The following is an 18,438-nucleotide window of genomic DNA, read 5'->3' as shown; positions in this document are numbered from 1 at the left end:
GCTTACTGTTTACTGTACTGTGCTGTCTCCCATTGTATTGTAATTTGTTTGTCTCTGTACGGCGCTGCGGACGCCTTGTGGCGCCTTATAAATAAAAATTAATAATAATAATAATAGTGGAGGAGTCATCTAGCCTTAGCAACTTGGATGCAGGACTAGCTCCGATTGCTACAGAGAATATTGATGAGGACGGTTTTGTAGGTGTAGATTGCAGGTGTCGGGATCTAGTGAGAGAAGGAACCTAGCTGATGCTGGACTGCTTGTTGTTATTTTTCCAAACAGCTTGCGATGAACTCACTTCAAATGGCTTAACATGGATGAGGTTCCGAGGTGGTTAAGGTCTCTACCTCTACTGACTGTGGCTTTACAAACACTACAGATGGTTAGACAACTGTTGTCAGGATTTGGGTAAAAATAATTCCACATATAAGAGGTGGATTTTTTGGTCTTATGCCCAGGCATGGCAATGGCCTTCTTCTTATCACGTGCAAGAACTGCTTCCACTGGTGCAGGACTTACACAAACAACATCATCCTCATCAACATCCTCATTAGCGCCGTCGTCAGCTACATAAATATCCCCCTCATCCTGTTGCAATTCCAAAGTGGCATCTTCAATTTGTGTATCATCGGCTACACTTGGGCTGCTCATCCACACACCTTCAGAAATGCTGAAAGGGGCCTTCTTTATAGGTAGACTATCAGAAAGGTCAGGCTTACACCTAGCACTCCTGGATACACTCTCCTCAGGGATTTGTGTCATTTCTGAATCTGAACATACTGTTTCTTCTAATGCCTTATTGTTTTCTTCCAGCTCTGCTTTTACAGGTAAAAGTATTTGGGCACCACTTTTTGAGTCAGAATGACAAGGTCTTGTATCATCATGACTGACCTTACAAGAAGATGACTCACTGACAGTTGCAGAACTAGCACTCATAGATAAAGGTGAAGACCTGGGGGTAAATGTATGAAGCTCCGGGTTCTTCAACACCCGTGAGTTTGGCGTCTTCAGCGCTTAAATTTAAAGCGGCACTGCCTTGTAAAGGGAAGTTTCCCTTTACAAGGCAGCGCCGCTTTAAATTTAAGCGCTGAAGATGCCGAACTCGTGGGTGTTGAAGAACCCGGAGCTTCATACATTTACCCCCTGATTCTTTCCTTGCCACTGCGTGTGTAGAATGGCATGTTGACAATTTTATTTTTTTCAGCACTTAACTTTGCTTGGATTACAGGTGTTTTTTTCTTTACCAAGGTAAAAGGTGGTTTTTTACATTTTTGTTTCCCTGACTTAAAAACACTATGCACTTTAACATAGGCTTTAACGGATGACGTACAGGGATTACTATTAGCATGACTGGTGCTAGCAGCTGCTTGGTGATGACACAGTAAAATGTCACTGGAGACTTTTAAAAACACTGCCAGCCCTATTATTACAATTTTGCTTTCAGCACTGAAAAATGCCACCTCTCTTGTTTCTGGGTGAGCTATGGCACAGTAGAATGTCACTGGAGCCTTTGAAGAATACTGCCAGCTCTATAATGTGTCTTTCAGCACTGAAAACTGCCACCTCTTCTATTTCTGTGTGAGCTATGGCACAGAACAATGTCACTGGAGATTGCCAAGAGCACTGCTACCCCTCCTATTTCTCTTTCATTAATGACGCTGCCCAACTGCACTGGAGACTGCCAACAACCCTGTTACTCCTTCTGTGTTTCTCTGTGAAATGGCGCTGGATCTCCTTGGAGAGAGATACTTATAGGATCCAAAACTTGCGAGATCCGATGACGTAACAATGACGTTTTGCCTCGTTTTCACTTCTGAGGGCGCGCAAAAGTACCGTTGGATCCACAAAGTTCGGGTGGGCTCGGGTCTCCAAGAAACGAGCCCGAGCATCTCTAGTAAAAATATATTTTATGTTCAGTAGACATTAACAGCATACTAATAAATGTATTTCATGAAAAAAAAAAAAAAAAAACACTTTTTTTTTTAAACTGTTTTATCATTAATGACTTTATTATTACCAGGTGATATTAATTCAATATTGTTTTTATTTTCCTGTGATTTCTTTAGCGAATTTATAATCCACATATGTCTTGTGTAGTAGAGCGCAGCAGACCTACACCTGAATTCAACAGCGCACGTGTATTGAAAACTGTGCGTTGCTGAATTTGTGAGTACGCAAAGCCTAAATATGTGCGTATAATACTGAATGCAGGTTGTGCTCAGGATACATGCCTTGATGAATCGGGCCCTTTATGTTCAGATCTGATTGTTGTTTATAAACTGATAGCATGCTACTTTACTGTAGATAACTAGTAAAATCATACTTTTGGACCTCGCTTCTGGGAGATCCCAGAGGGGAGGTCCAAATGGAATGTGTGCTTCATCACGGCCGACCTCACTCTGTACAATGACGCGTTTTCCGTCACCTTGCAGCAAGGTGTGGGGTCATGATGAGTCTTCTTCATTAGAAAGAGAAGAGGGATCCCGGAGAGTGGCCTACTTTCCCAGGAGTCCAGGAGGCCCCCCCCTGAAATTCAGGGGAGAGTAGCACCGTATTTAGTGCTAAGTGGAATTGTGGTAAACATTTGCAGTAATTGAGATTCACAAAGATGCAAAGTTCCTTAAATGAAATCTTCAAGTTCTGCTTTTGCTAATGCCAAACCACATTATTTGTAAATTTTGTCCATTTTATCCTATATTATTTCCTTTTTGAAAAACTTTGCTCATCTCTGAATGTAGTCTTGTAGCGCCACCTGCTGGTTCAAAACCATAAATGTATCTAAAGGCAGATTATTGTTTGTTGTATTTGTTCTTCAAACCATAAGAGGCTGTTCCCACAGTGTCATAAGATTAGTATATAAAATTCATAGCACTGGCAATGTTAAAAACATTTAAATGTCTGCTGTCATGTAACATGTAGAGCTAGATGTGTGCTTGTATCCCTATTGTTATTTGGTCTCACTGACACCAAGGAGCACAAACGCAAGCCAACAGGACTTGTCTCACCATCGCATGTGGTTCCTAACAATTGTTTTGCCGGAATCTAGCCAGTTTCCTCAGGGTAAACTGCTGTCGACAATGTCAAGGCCCCACCACCATGATTTTCTAATTCAAATGTTTGGAATATGATAGAAATGGTGATTGTGATACATACCATGTAAATTTTGCTATCAAAATGGCTACAACAGTAAAAAATGTCATGCATCATTTTACCCACAAAGGACATTGCAAACACACTAATCAATAAACGTGTTATGATTAATACAGTGCCAGTTTCCATGCATTCCATTCTTTTTACTACGCGTGGCCAAATTGCTCATCTATTTGAATTTTTATGGTCCAATCTCATACTATGACAATATAAGCAGTGGTTGAAGTAGAAAGTTAGAAGTGCTGGTATGGAACTTTCCCTTTGAAATGAACGCCTATGCCAGAAGGTTTAGGGGTTTTGATAGAGTGAAATTAATTTGAAATGCATTGTAACACTATATTGTATAATATAAAACCTATTAAATGATGCAAGTCTATCCACCCTGTGTCCCCACCTCTCTTGTGGGCAATTACCTTTCCTCTGTGTCCCTCCAACTCTCCCTCATGTCTCGTTTGTCTACTTACATTTTCCCTCATATCTCCATAATATTATAATAAAACTTCCATGTTACCCTTTATCTTTCCTTTATCTGTTTTCTTTCTTTGTTCCTATGTGCCCCTATCTTCATTGCAGGTATCCTCCTCTCTCCCTCCCTACCTGCTCTCCCCTGTGCCTCTCATCCTGCTTGACTCGCTCCTACCTTACTCCTTCATCCTATCTATATATCCCTGTTTCTGCTCCTATTATTTCGTCTCACTATTGATTTCACACTTTTGTCCCTCCATCATCACACTGTGCCTCTTCATTCATCACACGTTTGCCCCTTCATCACTGTGCCCCCTCTTCATCACCCTGTGCCCCCTCCTTCATCACACTGCCCCCTCATTATCACATAGTGCCCCCTCCTTCATCACACTGCCCACTGTTCATCACACTGTGCCTCCTCTTTCATCACAATGTGCCCCCCCATCATCACAATGTGCCCCCCATCATCACAATGTGCCCCCCATCATCACAATGTGCCCCCTCATCATCACACAGTGCCCTCTCATTGTCACACTGTGCTCTGTCCACCATCACACTGTGCCTCCTTGTTCATCACACGTTTGCCCCTGCATCACATTGTGCCCCCTACTTCATCACACTGTGCCCCCTACTTCATCACACTGTGCCCCCACATCATCACAATGTGCCCCCTCATTATCACAATGTGCCCCCTCCATCATCACACTGTGCCCCCTCCATCATCACACTGTGCCTACTCATCATCACACTGTGCCCCCTCCTTCATCACACTGTGCCTTGTCCTTCATCACACTGTGCCCCCCAACATCACACTGTGCCTCCCCATCATCACACTGTGCCTCCCCATCATCACAATGTGCCCCCTCATCATCACACAGTGCCCTCTCATCGTTACACTGTGCCCTGTACACATCACACTGTCCTCCTCATTCATCACACGTTTGCCCCTTCATCACACTGTGCCCCCTACTTCATCACAATGTGCCCCCACAACATCACAATGTGCCCCCTCTTCATCACACTGTGCCCCCTCCTTCATCACACTGCCCCCTCATTATCACATAGTGCCCCCTCCTTCATCACACTGCCCACTGTTCATCACACTGTGCCTCCTCTTTCATCACAATGTGCCCCCCCATCATCACAATGTGCCCCCTCATCATCACAATGTGCCCCCTCATCATCACACAGTGCCCTCTCATTGTCACACTGTGCCCTGTCCACCATCACACTGTGCCTCCTTGTTCATCACACGTTTGCCCCTTCATCACATTGTGCCCCCTACTTCATCACACTGTGCCCCCACATCACCACAATGTGCCCCCTCATCATCACACTGTGCCCCCTCCATCATCACACTGTGCCCCCTCCATCATCACACTGTGCCTACTCATCATCACACTGTGCCCCCTCCTTCATCACACTGTGCCTTGTCCTTCATCACACTGTGCCTTGTCCTTCATTACACTGTGCCCCCCCAACATCACACTGTGCCTCCCCATCATCACAATGTGCCCCCTCATCATCACACAGTGCCCTCTCATCGTTACACTGTGCCCTGTACACATCACACTGTCCTCCTCATTCATCACACGTTTGCCCCTTCATCACACTGTGCCCCCTACTTCATCACACTGTGCCCCCACAACATCACAATGTGCCCCCTTATCATCACAATGTGCCCCCTCATTACACTGTGCCCCCTCATTCATCACACTGTGTCCCCTTCTTCACTGAATATAAGGTGACCGCTGGTCACTCATACATCTATTTTTTTGTTTCCTAACTAATAAATGCATTTGTGCATCATCATATCAACATATAATTTAGGCACACAACTGTCAGTTTGAACAGATAATTCAGCAAAAATCTAGCAATTATTTCATACGCATAACAAATTTAATCTCACACTTCTGTGTAATCTGACTGATTTGTTTGGAGTGCATGATGATATAAAAGCACACCTGCCTACTCCCATGGACTCCAGGAACAGCGGGGGAGGGGGGGGGGGGTCGCACGGTGATGCAATGGTATCACCAGTGGTGTCTCCGGAATCATATTGCCTATTATTGTATCTTGTCTTAACAGATACCAATATTTGTGGATGATTTTCTCCATCTGTCTATGTTGAGAACTAAATCCCGAAATAAAGGCCCATTCATATTTGTTGTCCCTATTTGTACCTTTATTCTTTGGGACTAGGAGTTCTTCTCTCTTATTGTCATGTACTCTTTTCTCAGCTTTATATAACAATTCTTCTGTGTATCCCTTCTGACTGAAGTTCTTTTTCATCTCCTCTATTTGTTGTTGGAATACCTTATCCTCTGTGCAGTTCCTTCTAACTCTTGTCATTTGACTGAGGGGCACACTGTCAAGCCAAAGACGATGATGATTGCTATTATAATCAATATAGCTATTAATGTCTGTTGGCTTATGGAAGGTTTTCGTTTGTATCACATTCTCTTCAACATAAACAGTGATGTCAAGAAAATTGACACTCACCTTGCTCGATTCAAATGAGAATTCAATATTACAATCATTCTTATTCAAATGATCAAGAAATGATTTCAAATCCTCCTCTGTCCCTCTCCAAATGAAAAAGACATCATCTATATACCGATGCCATGACACCAGGCTCGCCCCAAACTCATGGCCAGACCATACATTTATCTCCTCCCACTGCGCCATGAAGATGTTAGCATAGCTTGGAGCGAACCTGGTGCCCATCGCTGTGCCCACACATTGTAGGAAGTAGTCTTCCCCAAATCTAAAGTAATTGTGGAAAAGGACAAACTCTATTCCCTCCATTATAAAACTCCTAGTTTCTTCAGAAAGATTTGTATTTAAAAGGCTTTGTTTTATAGCCTTTAACCCTATATCATGGGCAATGATGGTATATAGAGATCTGACATCCCCTGTGACCAATATCATCTTCTCATCCCAAGTGATTTCTGATAAATGTCTTAAAAAATCTGTTGTATCCTTAAGATACGATCGGGATTCTTGTGCCAGGGGTTGTAGATATGAGTCAAGAACTTCTGACAGGTTGATGGTAATTGACCCTGACCCCGAAACAATGGGCCTTCCCGGTGGATTTTCTCTATCTTTATGTACTTTTGGAAGTATGTACAGCACCGGTGTTCTTGGATGTTGAATTAGTATATATTTCATTGTGTCATCGTCTATTGATCCCATATTATTGTGTTTTTCTAGGAGTGTTTTGAGGTCCTTATTGATCTGTTCTATCGGATCTTTTCTTAGCTTTTTATACGTGTTGTCCAAATTTAACTGCCTCTGGACTTCTAGCACGTATTTGTCTCTGTCCATTATAACAACCCCCCCGCCCTTATCGGCGGGTTTAATGACAATTTGATGATTGTCCTTAAGGGTCTTAATGGCTCTCCTTTCTTTCATATTTAAATTCGAGACATTTCCCTTACCTACTTTATATTTGTTCTTAATCATCTTGATGTCCTTTGTGACTAACTGATTAAAAGTCTCAATAAAATTCCCTTTTAAATAAGAGGGGAAGAAAGTGGATTTATTTTTGAACCTCTTTTTTTCTTCAGCTATCAGTATGGGTTCATCCTTCTCCTTATTCATCCTAGTTTCAAAGAATTTTTTGATGGTAACTTTGCGCACAAATTTCTGCAAATCTATATATGTGTCAAATGGGACAATGGGGTTGGTGGGAGCAAACTTAAGTCCCTTGCTTAATAGTGCTCTCTCCCCTTCTGTAAAGGTGTGGGAGCTTAAATTGAATATGTTGGATATCTCGGGGTCCTTATTTACTTCTAGAAATGGTGATGTGTCCTGAATCTTATTGTGAATGTCCCTAACTTCATCACTATTCTTTTTTCTTTTTATCTTTCTCCTCTTAGTTTTAGAACCCCCTTTTTTTCCCCTTTTCCTCTGTTTGTTTTTATTGGTTTTAGATGTTATCTCCTTAACCACCTTGGTCTGCCGTGGTCTAAAAAAGACGAAGCTGGAGGAGAGTATGTAACATTATCTTGTTCATCAATTAAACCGTCAAATCTGTTTTTGACGGGAATGTTCCAATCAGGTCTGGAGTTAAACCTTGGGGAATTCTGTTCGTCCCTTCTCATAGGATTATATTTACTCCATGTTCTTTCTGGTTCATACCTCCCCCTAACATGTCTATTTTCCCTTCTATCGTATGTTCTATTACTTGCCTCCCATTTTGCTCTGAAACGTTTCTTATTCTGGGCATTTTTCTGAAATAATTCAGGTGTAATGTTTACACATCTCTCAGTGTTCCTCCATTCCTTCCCTTTTTCCCTTCTTTTATCACCTATAGGTGTAGTCTCTGGGACCAATCTATGATTAATGAGGGGTTCTGATGTACTCTGAGATCCATCTATTAACATTTGTTTGTCTCTTCTAAACTTCTTCTTTTTCCTATTCATAATCTCCATGTTATCCTTATGTAATCTTCCCTTGATTCTATCTTCAATCTCTGCAAATTCCCTTTGATCCTTGAAGGGATTAATCATTATGTTAAAATTGCTAATTTCTTCTTCCAGTATACTCAGTTCCCTCCTCCTTTCTTTTAAAATTAAATTAATCAGAGAGAATGAGCATGTCTTTAATATCTTGTTCCATTCATCTTTAAAACTAGTTGTAGCATTACTAAATGATGGTTGTTTTTGTATCAATAACCCTTTCGGGATCATGTGCTCAGCCACATAGTGTTCTAAACTCACAATTTCCCACCATATTCGGTTTTCTTTCAATAATGTTTTCTCCAATTTATGCATAATGTTAACATAATCTTCCTTCTCTATATTATTGGTATTCATATCGGATCCCCCTTCAAATATATCTGCAATTAGATGAGATCTCAAATCCTTGTGTGTGAACATGATGCAGCCACAATCAACAGTTCTTAGGTGAAAAAATTGCAATTCATATAACAGTGATGAACTGTGTTAGTAGCGCTTCACTCAGGTGTGCCGCCCTGCCTGTATCAGTGAAGTGTCACCAAACACTTCATATAACATAACAATTTGACAATATCAATACATACATTAGGCGCTGCCTTCACACACACTGGGAAAGATGGTATATGCACATATGAATTCTGTATTCAGATTTCAGGTCTCTGGGCTAGAAGGATATATAATACAAGAAAAAAACCAATAGTGCAGATCATAAGCACAAATTGTCCAATCTGTAATATCCCACTGGAATCTGAACCCGTGCGTAGATAAAACTACTGCACACCACACCCGTGTGTTCACTCCAAACTGAATCCCCCTTAGGGTATGCGCTTACTTCACAATGGAAGTTTTCAAGCCCTCAGAGGTATTGCTGATATTAGATTCTTTCCGACTCCATCCTGATGGTCTCTTGCACTCATAAACAGTGAAGATAAAAACAATCTGGTGCATTAACCTTTTTAATTAAAAGCAAATATAAAACCAATGGCATATGCTCGTACCGGAAAGCAGTGATAACACGCATGGAACAAGATGGTATGAATATGAACGATCCCTCTCCCCAATCAGTCTCATATGTCCATATGTAGTCCACCGCAATTCCGGTCTGCACAACGTGTGTAACCAACGCGTTTCGACCTGGATCGGTCTTTTTCAAGGTATAATGTTCAATGTTTCCAGCGTCCTTTTTATTCCCTTCCAAGTCCGCCCCTTTTCTAAAACGAGGCTTGGTTCTGTGGTACAAGCGGAAGTTCCGGTGTCATGATGTCCAGCCCCATACACGTAACCATGGTAACTCGTTCCGCTTTGCTCTAAATGGGTATTCTATATTGTTGACATTCCATGTGTGCCGGGGGATGATACTATGACTCACAAAATAAACAGACATGTGTAAATGAATGGAAATAAGGACTTTGACAGCGTCCCCCATTAGTGCTGTCACTATATCATATTCCCTCCATATCCTAACATACTGTTGATATCCATAGAGAACAATAATGGCAATTCAAAACACTGTTCATAAGTACATGCAAAGGATATATAACTGTAATCATAAAAACCACTTTAATTCGAATTCAGAGTTAAGGCCTTTGGGGATCAGTGTATCTATATTGAAGATCCATTTCATTTCAGACCTAGATAGATGCCCAACAGTATTGCTATTTTTCCATGACTCTTCTACTTTTTGTAGTCCCCAAAAACCTGTCACATGTTCCACGGAACATGAGTGATGAGTTTTGAAGTGTTGTGAAAGTGCATGGGTTTCTAAACCCCTTCTTATATTGTACAGATGTTCTCTCAAACGCACCTTTAGTGGACGAGTGGTCCTTCCTATATATATCTTATTGCAGCTGCATTCGATGGCATACACTACATTTTTTGAATGGCAAGTAATAAATTGTTCTATTTGGACTTTCTTTCCGTTCAAAGTAAGGACTGTCATTTTATTTTGTTTCATTTTGCACGTTTTGCATGCAATGCACTGAGCGCACCTATGAAATCCTTTACTTCTACTGGACACTCTTTTTTCTTCTGGCAAGTGACTCCTAATAAGTGTGTCCTTCAAGTTATTCGCTTTCCTATAGATGAATGTTGGTTTTTCCGGAATCATATTGCCTATTATTGTATCTTGTCTTAACAGATACCAATATTTGTGGATGATTTTCTCCATCTGTCTATGTTGAGAACTAAATCCCGAAATAAAGGCCCATTCATATTTGTTGTCCCTATTTGTACCTTTATTCTTTGGGACTAGGAGTTTTTTCTTGTATTATATATCCTTCTAGCCCAGAGACCTGAAATCTGAATACAGAATTCATATGTGCATATACCATCTTTCCCAGTGTGTGTGAAGGCAGCGCCTAATGTATGTATTGATATTGTCAAATTGTGGATGCAACTTCTGTCTAAAACGCAGCCGGAAATTGTTCATGTTGAGCTGGACGCATATAAGCTGATCGTCATCACTGTCAGTTCATAAATTACACCAGTGATGGAGCACACACAAGTTTCCTGTCTACTGACAGGCGCATATCTAACTGAATCTCAATTTACATACGTCACATGTGCTCCAACACGCCCTAACATACCCCCTCCTTCCCCCTTACACCTCTTCACTCATAAGAGGTCACAAGGGCCAATAAGCACAAGATGCGACTCTACATGAGGCTGTAAACATAACTAGCGCTTTGTGGGCATACTCAGAAGTAATAGTGTATTATATGCTGAAAACGCTATTAACATCCAACTCTACATGAGCCCCTGTATCTATATGCTTACTCTACAGACATTAAATGTAAATCAGTAAGTTTGGGGGTATTCTGGGCACATGTAATCCCCCCTCCCCATTGTATATGTGATGCATGGGAATAATGTAAGCAAACATCTATTTATAAAGTGCCGGCGTACTCCGTGGTGCCTTAGACTCCTATAATAATACTGTACTTATATCTCACTAGACACCAGTGTAGTTTATTCATTATGTTTGTTTAGAATTTGTTAGTCACTTATATTGTTTTCAATAAGGTGGAGGAAGAAGAGCCTACCGGATATATTCGATTTGAAAAGTTCTTACCGATGATGACCAAAGTATTACTGGAGAGAAGGTTTGTGATTCACGTTATATATCATATTCAAAAGTTAAACTTACAGGCTTATTTATTGTTACTGAAATGGAAAATATGTGCCATTATGTGCCACTTTCTTTTGAATAAGTCAAATTTTTGATGTTGTAATTTTACAATTTATTTCAACTAAAGACACTCATCTGTTTCATACATATAGAAAAAAAGTATAGAAATGTGGGAAGAAAGAAAATACATTCAAATATTTATAGCACATGTTCCGTTTACCAAGAGCAAACATACGCACACAACCAAAATTGGTTATGATAAAAAATTTACTATCACACTGCATGATGTTGTCAGGCAGTTGGTATTCAAACAAGTCTTAATATGTGTAAGACTTGTTTGAACAGAAGTGATGTTATAATGTGACCATCCCTTCTGTAAGTGGGGTATGAACTTGAACAGAGATGATGAGGATAGTGGGAATGACCAACAGAGGGAGAGGGTTCTGTATTTCCCCAGTATTTCATATGGTTGCACCTGGCAGCTGTAATTAGCATTGTAGGAAGATGCCACTATTAGATGCACTCTGGTATAGAGGGTATCTAACAAAGTAACAAAGACAAGTAGTTAGTTAATTGTTATTAGGTAAATGGTTCTTAGAATCTAAGCATTTTAGTTTGTTACAGTAGAAGTAGCCTTTGGTAAAGGCTGATGGTAAAGGAACAGTGGCTATCGTAAGAATAATCTTATATAAGGGTGTAGCCCATGTTTCTATGCCTGTCTGAGATGGTTTTCTTATGCACGTCTGTGTGTTATATATACTTACATTGTCTATCTGTATCTGTTAGGTTCTTCATTAATCAACTTCACCAAGACCCTGCCATTTAAAGTGCTTCTTTATCATCATCATCATCATCTATTTATTTATTTATATAGCACCACTAATTCTGCAGCTCTGTACAGAGAACTCATTCACATCAGTCCCTGCCCCCATTGGAGCTTACAATCTAAATCCCCTAACATATACACACACACAGAGACTAATGGCAACTTAATAGCTGCCAATTTACCTACTGGCATGTTTTTGGAGTGTGGAAGGAAACCGGAGCACCCAGAGGAAACCCACACAAACACAGGGAAAACATACAAACTCCACACAGATAAGGCCATGGTCAGGAATTGAACTCATGACCCCAGTGCTGCCCATCTTTCATTTATTTCTTGTTAATTATTAAACTATCTTGGGGAAGTAAGGAGAAAATGTGAATACACTGCTGCACAGCAAGCAGAAATGTAATTGTATTTTGTGGGCTTAGATGATCTCCCCATTAACACACCATCCATTACCTTCAGACCAAGCCTATGAATACAGTCTGTTTATGCTTTTGCTACTTGTCACAAATGAATGGAACATCTCCAACTTTTTCCAGTAATGTTTTGTTCTAGTTCATTTAAATATATTAGCCCCCCGCCACCCCCCTCCCCGTAACTTTTGTTATGTGCTTTTACTCTATGGCAGGCGCACAGTGACAGCTGGGTTGCTATGTCTATGGCAAATTCAAAATACAAAGCCTAAAAGTGACAAGTCACATGACTTACTGTACTTAGAAGTACAGCTATCACACTACACTATGCCTACACACTGCTCACTGTGGATGATGACTAATTTCTGCCTCTATCCACTGTGTATTTACATCTTTATTATACAACGAGTCTACTTATTGTGAGACATATTCATTATCCAAAATCTTTTCTAAAGACTGTAAAAGTGTAATGCAAATGCTGATTTGTAACATCACTCAACTGTATCTGTTTTTACAGGTAAGAGCATGGATTTTTGGGCAAACCTGGCTATGTCAGTAGGGGTGCAAAAATTTGCACCATCTAATAGGATGAATTTGCAGAATCAGGGCCTCATGTACAGGGGAGAGCTAGCAAATGCTAGCAAATTTTAGCTGGGTCAAGACTCAACTCAGCAGCCTTTTAGGAATTTAAAAGGGAAAAAAAAGCAGGTGGCCCAGTGATGCAGCCAAAGGAAGCTATGGGACCGCCACGGGGCCATATACCCCCTGCCCAACAGCCCAGTCTGCCCCTGCTCATGTAGAGTCGGTCTGTCTTCAGATATGTGCGCCACGGAATACTACGCAAATTGCACACACCTGCTGCACCTGATACACTTTTTTTTTATTTTTTTACTACAACAAGGTTTGTGCTGATGATCATCATCATCATCACATGAATCTTCCACTAGGTGAGAAGCTCCCACAAAAGATACGTGTCCTAGAGGACTTTTTACAGCTACTTCCCCCTCAGGATAGCACGTAAAATTGCACCAACGACTAAAAAAAAAAGTCCTGATGAGCATGCAGGTTTTTGCGTGCACACTATACCTGTTTTAAAAGATTTACCCTCAGATCTGTGCTTTTTATCTGTCATAACTGTCGGCTGAAAAGAACCTGACTCTGTAAACTCTATGGAGATCCTGATCGTGAGTATAAACTAGGGATGTGCACCGGCGACTTTTGAGGTCTCGTGTTTTGTGTTTTGGATCCGGATTTTCATTATTTTTGGGGTTCGGATTTGTCTCGCAAAACACTTGACGAAAGGTCTCGGTTCGGATTTAAGGTTTTGGATTCGGATTTTTTTTGAAAAAAACATAAAAAGTTTAAAAATCAAGTTTTTGGGCTTATTTTCACTCCTACGCTATTATTAACCTCAATAACATTCAATAACAAGCATTTCCACTAATTTACAGTGTATTCTGAACACCTCAAAATATAGTTATTAGTCCAAAACGTTGCAACGAGGTATCTTTCTGGACTGCGTAGAAGAGTGGGTCACCACAATATATATAATAAGAAAACCAACAACTTGTATGATTCGCAGCAATAAATGTACCTGGACTGCGTAGAGGAGTGGGTCACCACAATATATATAATAAGAAAACCATCAACTTGTATGATGCGCACCAATAAATGTACCTGGACTGCGTAGAGGAGTGGGTCACCACAATATATATTAAAAACCCTGAACTTGTATGATTCGCACCAATAAATGTACCTGGACTGCGTAGAGGAGTGGGTCACCACAATATATATAACAAGAAAACTATCAACTTGTATGATTCGCACCAATAAATGTACCTGGACTGCGTAGAGGAGTGGGTCACCACAATATATATTAAAAACCCTGAACTTGTATGATTCGCACCAATATATGTACCTGGACTGCGTAGAGGAGTGGGTCACCACAATATATATTAAAAACCCTGAACTTGTATGATTCGCACCAATAAATGTACTTGGACTGCGTAGAGGAGTGGGTCACCACAATATATATTAAAAACCCTGAACTTGTATGATTCGCACCAATAAATGTACCTGGACTGCGTAGAGGAGTGGGTCACCACAATATATATAACAAGAAAACCATCAACTTGTATGATTCGCACCAATAAATGTACCTGGACTGCGTAGAGGAGTGGGTCACCACAATATATATTAAAAACCCTGAACTTGTATGATTCGCACCAATAAATGTACCTGGACTGCGTAGAGGAGTGGGTCACCACAATATATATTAAAAACCCTGAACTTGTATGATTCGCACCAATAAATGTACTTGGACTGCGTAGAGGAGTGGGTCACCACAATATATATTAAAAACCCTGAACTTGTATGATTCGCACCAATAAATGTACCTGGACTGCGTAGAGGAGTGGGTCACCACAACATATATAACAAGAAAACCATCAACTTGTATGATTCGCACCAATCAATGTACCAGGACTGCGTAGAGGAGTGGGTCACCACAATATATATTAAAAACCCTGAACTTGTATGATTCACACCAATAAATGTACCTGGACTGCGTAGAGGAGTGGGTCACCACAATATATATAACAAGAAAACCATCAACTTGTATGATTCGCACCAATAAATGTACCTGGACTGCGTAGAGGAGTGGGTCACCACAATATTATTAAAAAACCCTACATAGGTCTGAATTCCACCCAAAAAGTTTATGGACTGCGTAGTGTAGTGTTCCCCACAATATTATTTAAAATTTTTGCAGCAACAGTCAACGTTGTTTAATATCTGATACACCTCTATCTGGACTGCATAGTGGAGTGGCCCCGGTACCCAATTTGGTACCGGGGCCACAATACCTCCTCCAAACATGGTACAGACCATTCGTCATTGAGATCCCATCAAGTATGTTAAAGACAGACAGGGTCGAAGTGTTATTGGTTGACTTTGTAAACCAAAAAACTGTCCCTGTTGCACATAGTCGTGCAATGAAGACTGACTTTTTCATTTAAAGGCACCATCTTTCAAGTGTAGTGTTTGTAAGTCTAAGTCATATTATACTTTTGGTAAAATTGGTTTATTTTGTTCCTCTTTATGGTAACTACTAATAGAATTAAAGTATTAAATAGAAGCGGCAGTTCCTCTTTATGGGAATTAGTAATAGAATTAAAGTATTAAATAGAATTAAAGTATTAAATAGAGTGGTATAGAGTTGTAGTGTGGTATAGATAGAGTGGTCCCCACAATATAATAATAAAACCCTCAACTGGTCTGAATTCCACCAAACAAGTATCTGGACTGCGTAGTGGGGTGGCCCCGGTACCCAATTTGATACCGGGGCCACAATAAAATAAATACACCCTCAACTGGTCTGAATTCCACCAAACAAGTATCTGGACTGCGTAGTGGGGTGGCCCGGTACCCAATTTGATACCGGGGCCACAATACCTCCTCCAATTTCCAAGTGTAGTGTTTATAACATCTTAACACTACACTAATTCTAGCACGTCAAAACCTCTTGTTTTAAATAATGACAGGGCATTTAACTTTTGATTTAATTTATTGAATTTGTTGGCATTTTCTTTTACTTTTTGAACATGGCAAACGACTGTTGAATGGTCACATAATGCCCAAAAAAAAGTTGCAAGATGGAATTGTCCTTGGGCCCTCCCACCCACCCTTATGTTGTTGAAATAGGACATGCACACTTTAACAAACCAATCATTTCAGCGACAGGGCCTACCAAACAACTGTGGCTGAAATGATTGGTTTGTTTGGGCCCCCACACCAATAAAACAATTCATCTCTCCCTGTACAAACTAAACAGGCTCTACTGAGGAAAGATGTCGTCCTCATCCTCAACCTCTGATTCCTCTCTCCCTACAGTGTGTACTTCCTCCTCCTCACACATTATCAATTCGTCCCCGCTGGACTCCACAACCACAGTCCCTCTGTACTGTCTGGAGGGCAGTGCTGTACTTCATTGAGGAATTGATTATTCATTTTTATAAACATCATTTTTTCTACGTTGTGAGGAAGCAACCTCCTTCGCCGCTCACTGACCAGGTTCCCCGCTGCACTAAAAACTCTTTCCGAGTACACACTGGAGGGGGGACAACTCAGTTAAAAAATAGAGCCAGTTTGTACAGGGGCTTCCAAACTGCCTTTTGGAGTTCTACCACGTCACTACCTCTAGTTAATTTAGATTGCAAGGCTTGTAAATATAAATACTTTGAAGATAAAAAAAGCAGGCTGCACAGACTGTTGAGCTAGAAAGTGAAATTAAATTTACCACGTTACTTTGGTGGCTATCTATGCCCCCCCCCGCCCTACACTTGTAGTTGAATATAAATAAAGCAGCCTGCATAGACTGTAGAACTAGAAATTCAAATATACAAAGAAATGGACAAAGGCAGTTTGGTATCTGTCTGCATCAGATCCCCTCTCCACTAGGAGTAAAACAGGAAACTTTTCAGCCGTTATATAATCTAGAATATAAATAGAAATTGAGAAAGGCAATTTGGTATCTGTCTGCATCATAATCATCAACATCCTCCTCAGCGCCAGCTACATCAATATCCTCCTCCCAGTGTACAACATTCACACCTTCATTAGCCAAATCTGTAACTGGACTGTGGGTGATCCTTCCAGCATATGCAGAGGGCGTGCTGCAAATGCTGGATGGAGTCACCTCTTCCCGTACAGTGATGGGAAGGTCAGGGTTCACAACCAACAACACCCTTTGACTCGCCTTGGGGATTTGTGATGTCATCTGTTTAGAAGGCAGAGTTCTTTGCTGTTTTGTTGTTGTTGCTGACAGCATAACTCTCTTAAATTTTTTGTAGGGGGGGGAGGTGGGCTTAGATCCTTGGGTGAAGCTGGACCACTAGTCATGAACACGGGCCAGGGCCTAAGCCGTTCCTTGCCACTACGTGTCGTAAATGGCATATTGCCAACTTTACGTTTCTCCTCAGCTGATTTTAAGTTTCTCTTTTTGCTATTTTTTGAGAACTTGGGCTTTTTGGATTTTACATGCCCTGTACTAGTAGATTGGGCATCGGGCTTGCCAGACGACGTTGATGGCATTTCATCGTCTATGTCATGACTAGTGGCAGCAGCTTCAGCATTAGGAGGAAGTGGGTCTTGATCTTTCCCTACTTTATCCTCCAAATTTTGGTTTTCCATTATATGTAGCACAAGAGAGCGTACCCCTAAGCCACACACACTCGGCAAAGCCTTTAAAAATTATATGCGGCACAGGAGAGTAGCACTGGACTTTTACTGCTGAATGTGTGAACTTGGTAATATTGCAGTACCAATGGGCTTATATACTGCTGGATTGGCTTTGCAAATTTGGTTATAATTATTTTTTTTTTAAATTTTTTATTTTAATTTTTTTTATAACTTTTTTTTTATTTTTTAAAAACTTGGGAATAATGGGGAAATAACTATGCCCTTAGAAGCACAGAGCACAGGACACAGCACCACTGGACTGAACAGGACCCAGCAGCACTACTGAACTCAGCAGGACAGAGCACAGGACACAGCACCACTGGACTGATACTGCAGAATGTGTGAACTTTGTAATATTGCAGAACCACTGGACTTTTACTGCTGATTGTGTGAACTTTGTAATATTGCAGTACCAATGGACTTATACTGCTGGATTGGTTTTGCAAATTTGGTTATAATTATATATTTTTTTTTTTTTTTTAATTTTTTATTTTTTTTTACTTTTTTTTTATTTTTTAAAAACTTGGGAATAATGGGGAAATAACTATGCCCTTAGAAGCACAGAGCACAGGACACAGCACCACTGGACTGAACAGGACACGGCACAGGACCCAGCAGCACTACGGAACTCAGCAGGACAGAGCACAGGACACAGCACCACTGGACTGATACTGCAGAATGTGTGAACTTTGTAATATTGCAGTACCACTGGACTTTTACTGCTGAATGTGTGAACTTGGTAATATTGCAGTA

At 40.7% G+C, this 18,438-nt stretch overlaps 1 protein-coding gene across 1 annotated transcript in view; it reads left to right on the top strand.

The window, feature by feature from the left end:
* Positions 1-18,438, top strand: part of DRC8 (dynein regulatory complex subunit 8) — a 42,674-nt gene that overhangs the window by 22,358 nt on the left and 1,878 nt on the right. The window contains exon 4 of the mRNA XM_075200704.1: positions 11,100-11,179. Coding sequence (XP_075056805.1) covers positions 11,100-11,179 — 80 coding nt within the window. The remainder of the gene's footprint in view (positions 1-11,099; positions 11,180-18,438) is intronic.

Source organism: Mixophyes fleayi, chromosome 3 (assembly GCF_038048845.1).
Source record: "Mixophyes fleayi isolate aMixFle1 chromosome 3, aMixFle1.hap1, whole genome shotgun sequence".
Taxonomy (NCBI): domain Eukaryota; kingdom Metazoa; phylum Chordata; class Amphibia; order Anura; family Limnodynastidae; genus Mixophyes; species Mixophyes fleayi.
Note: the sequence above shows the minus strand (reverse complement) of the source record. Positions and strands in the feature narration are given on the sequence as shown.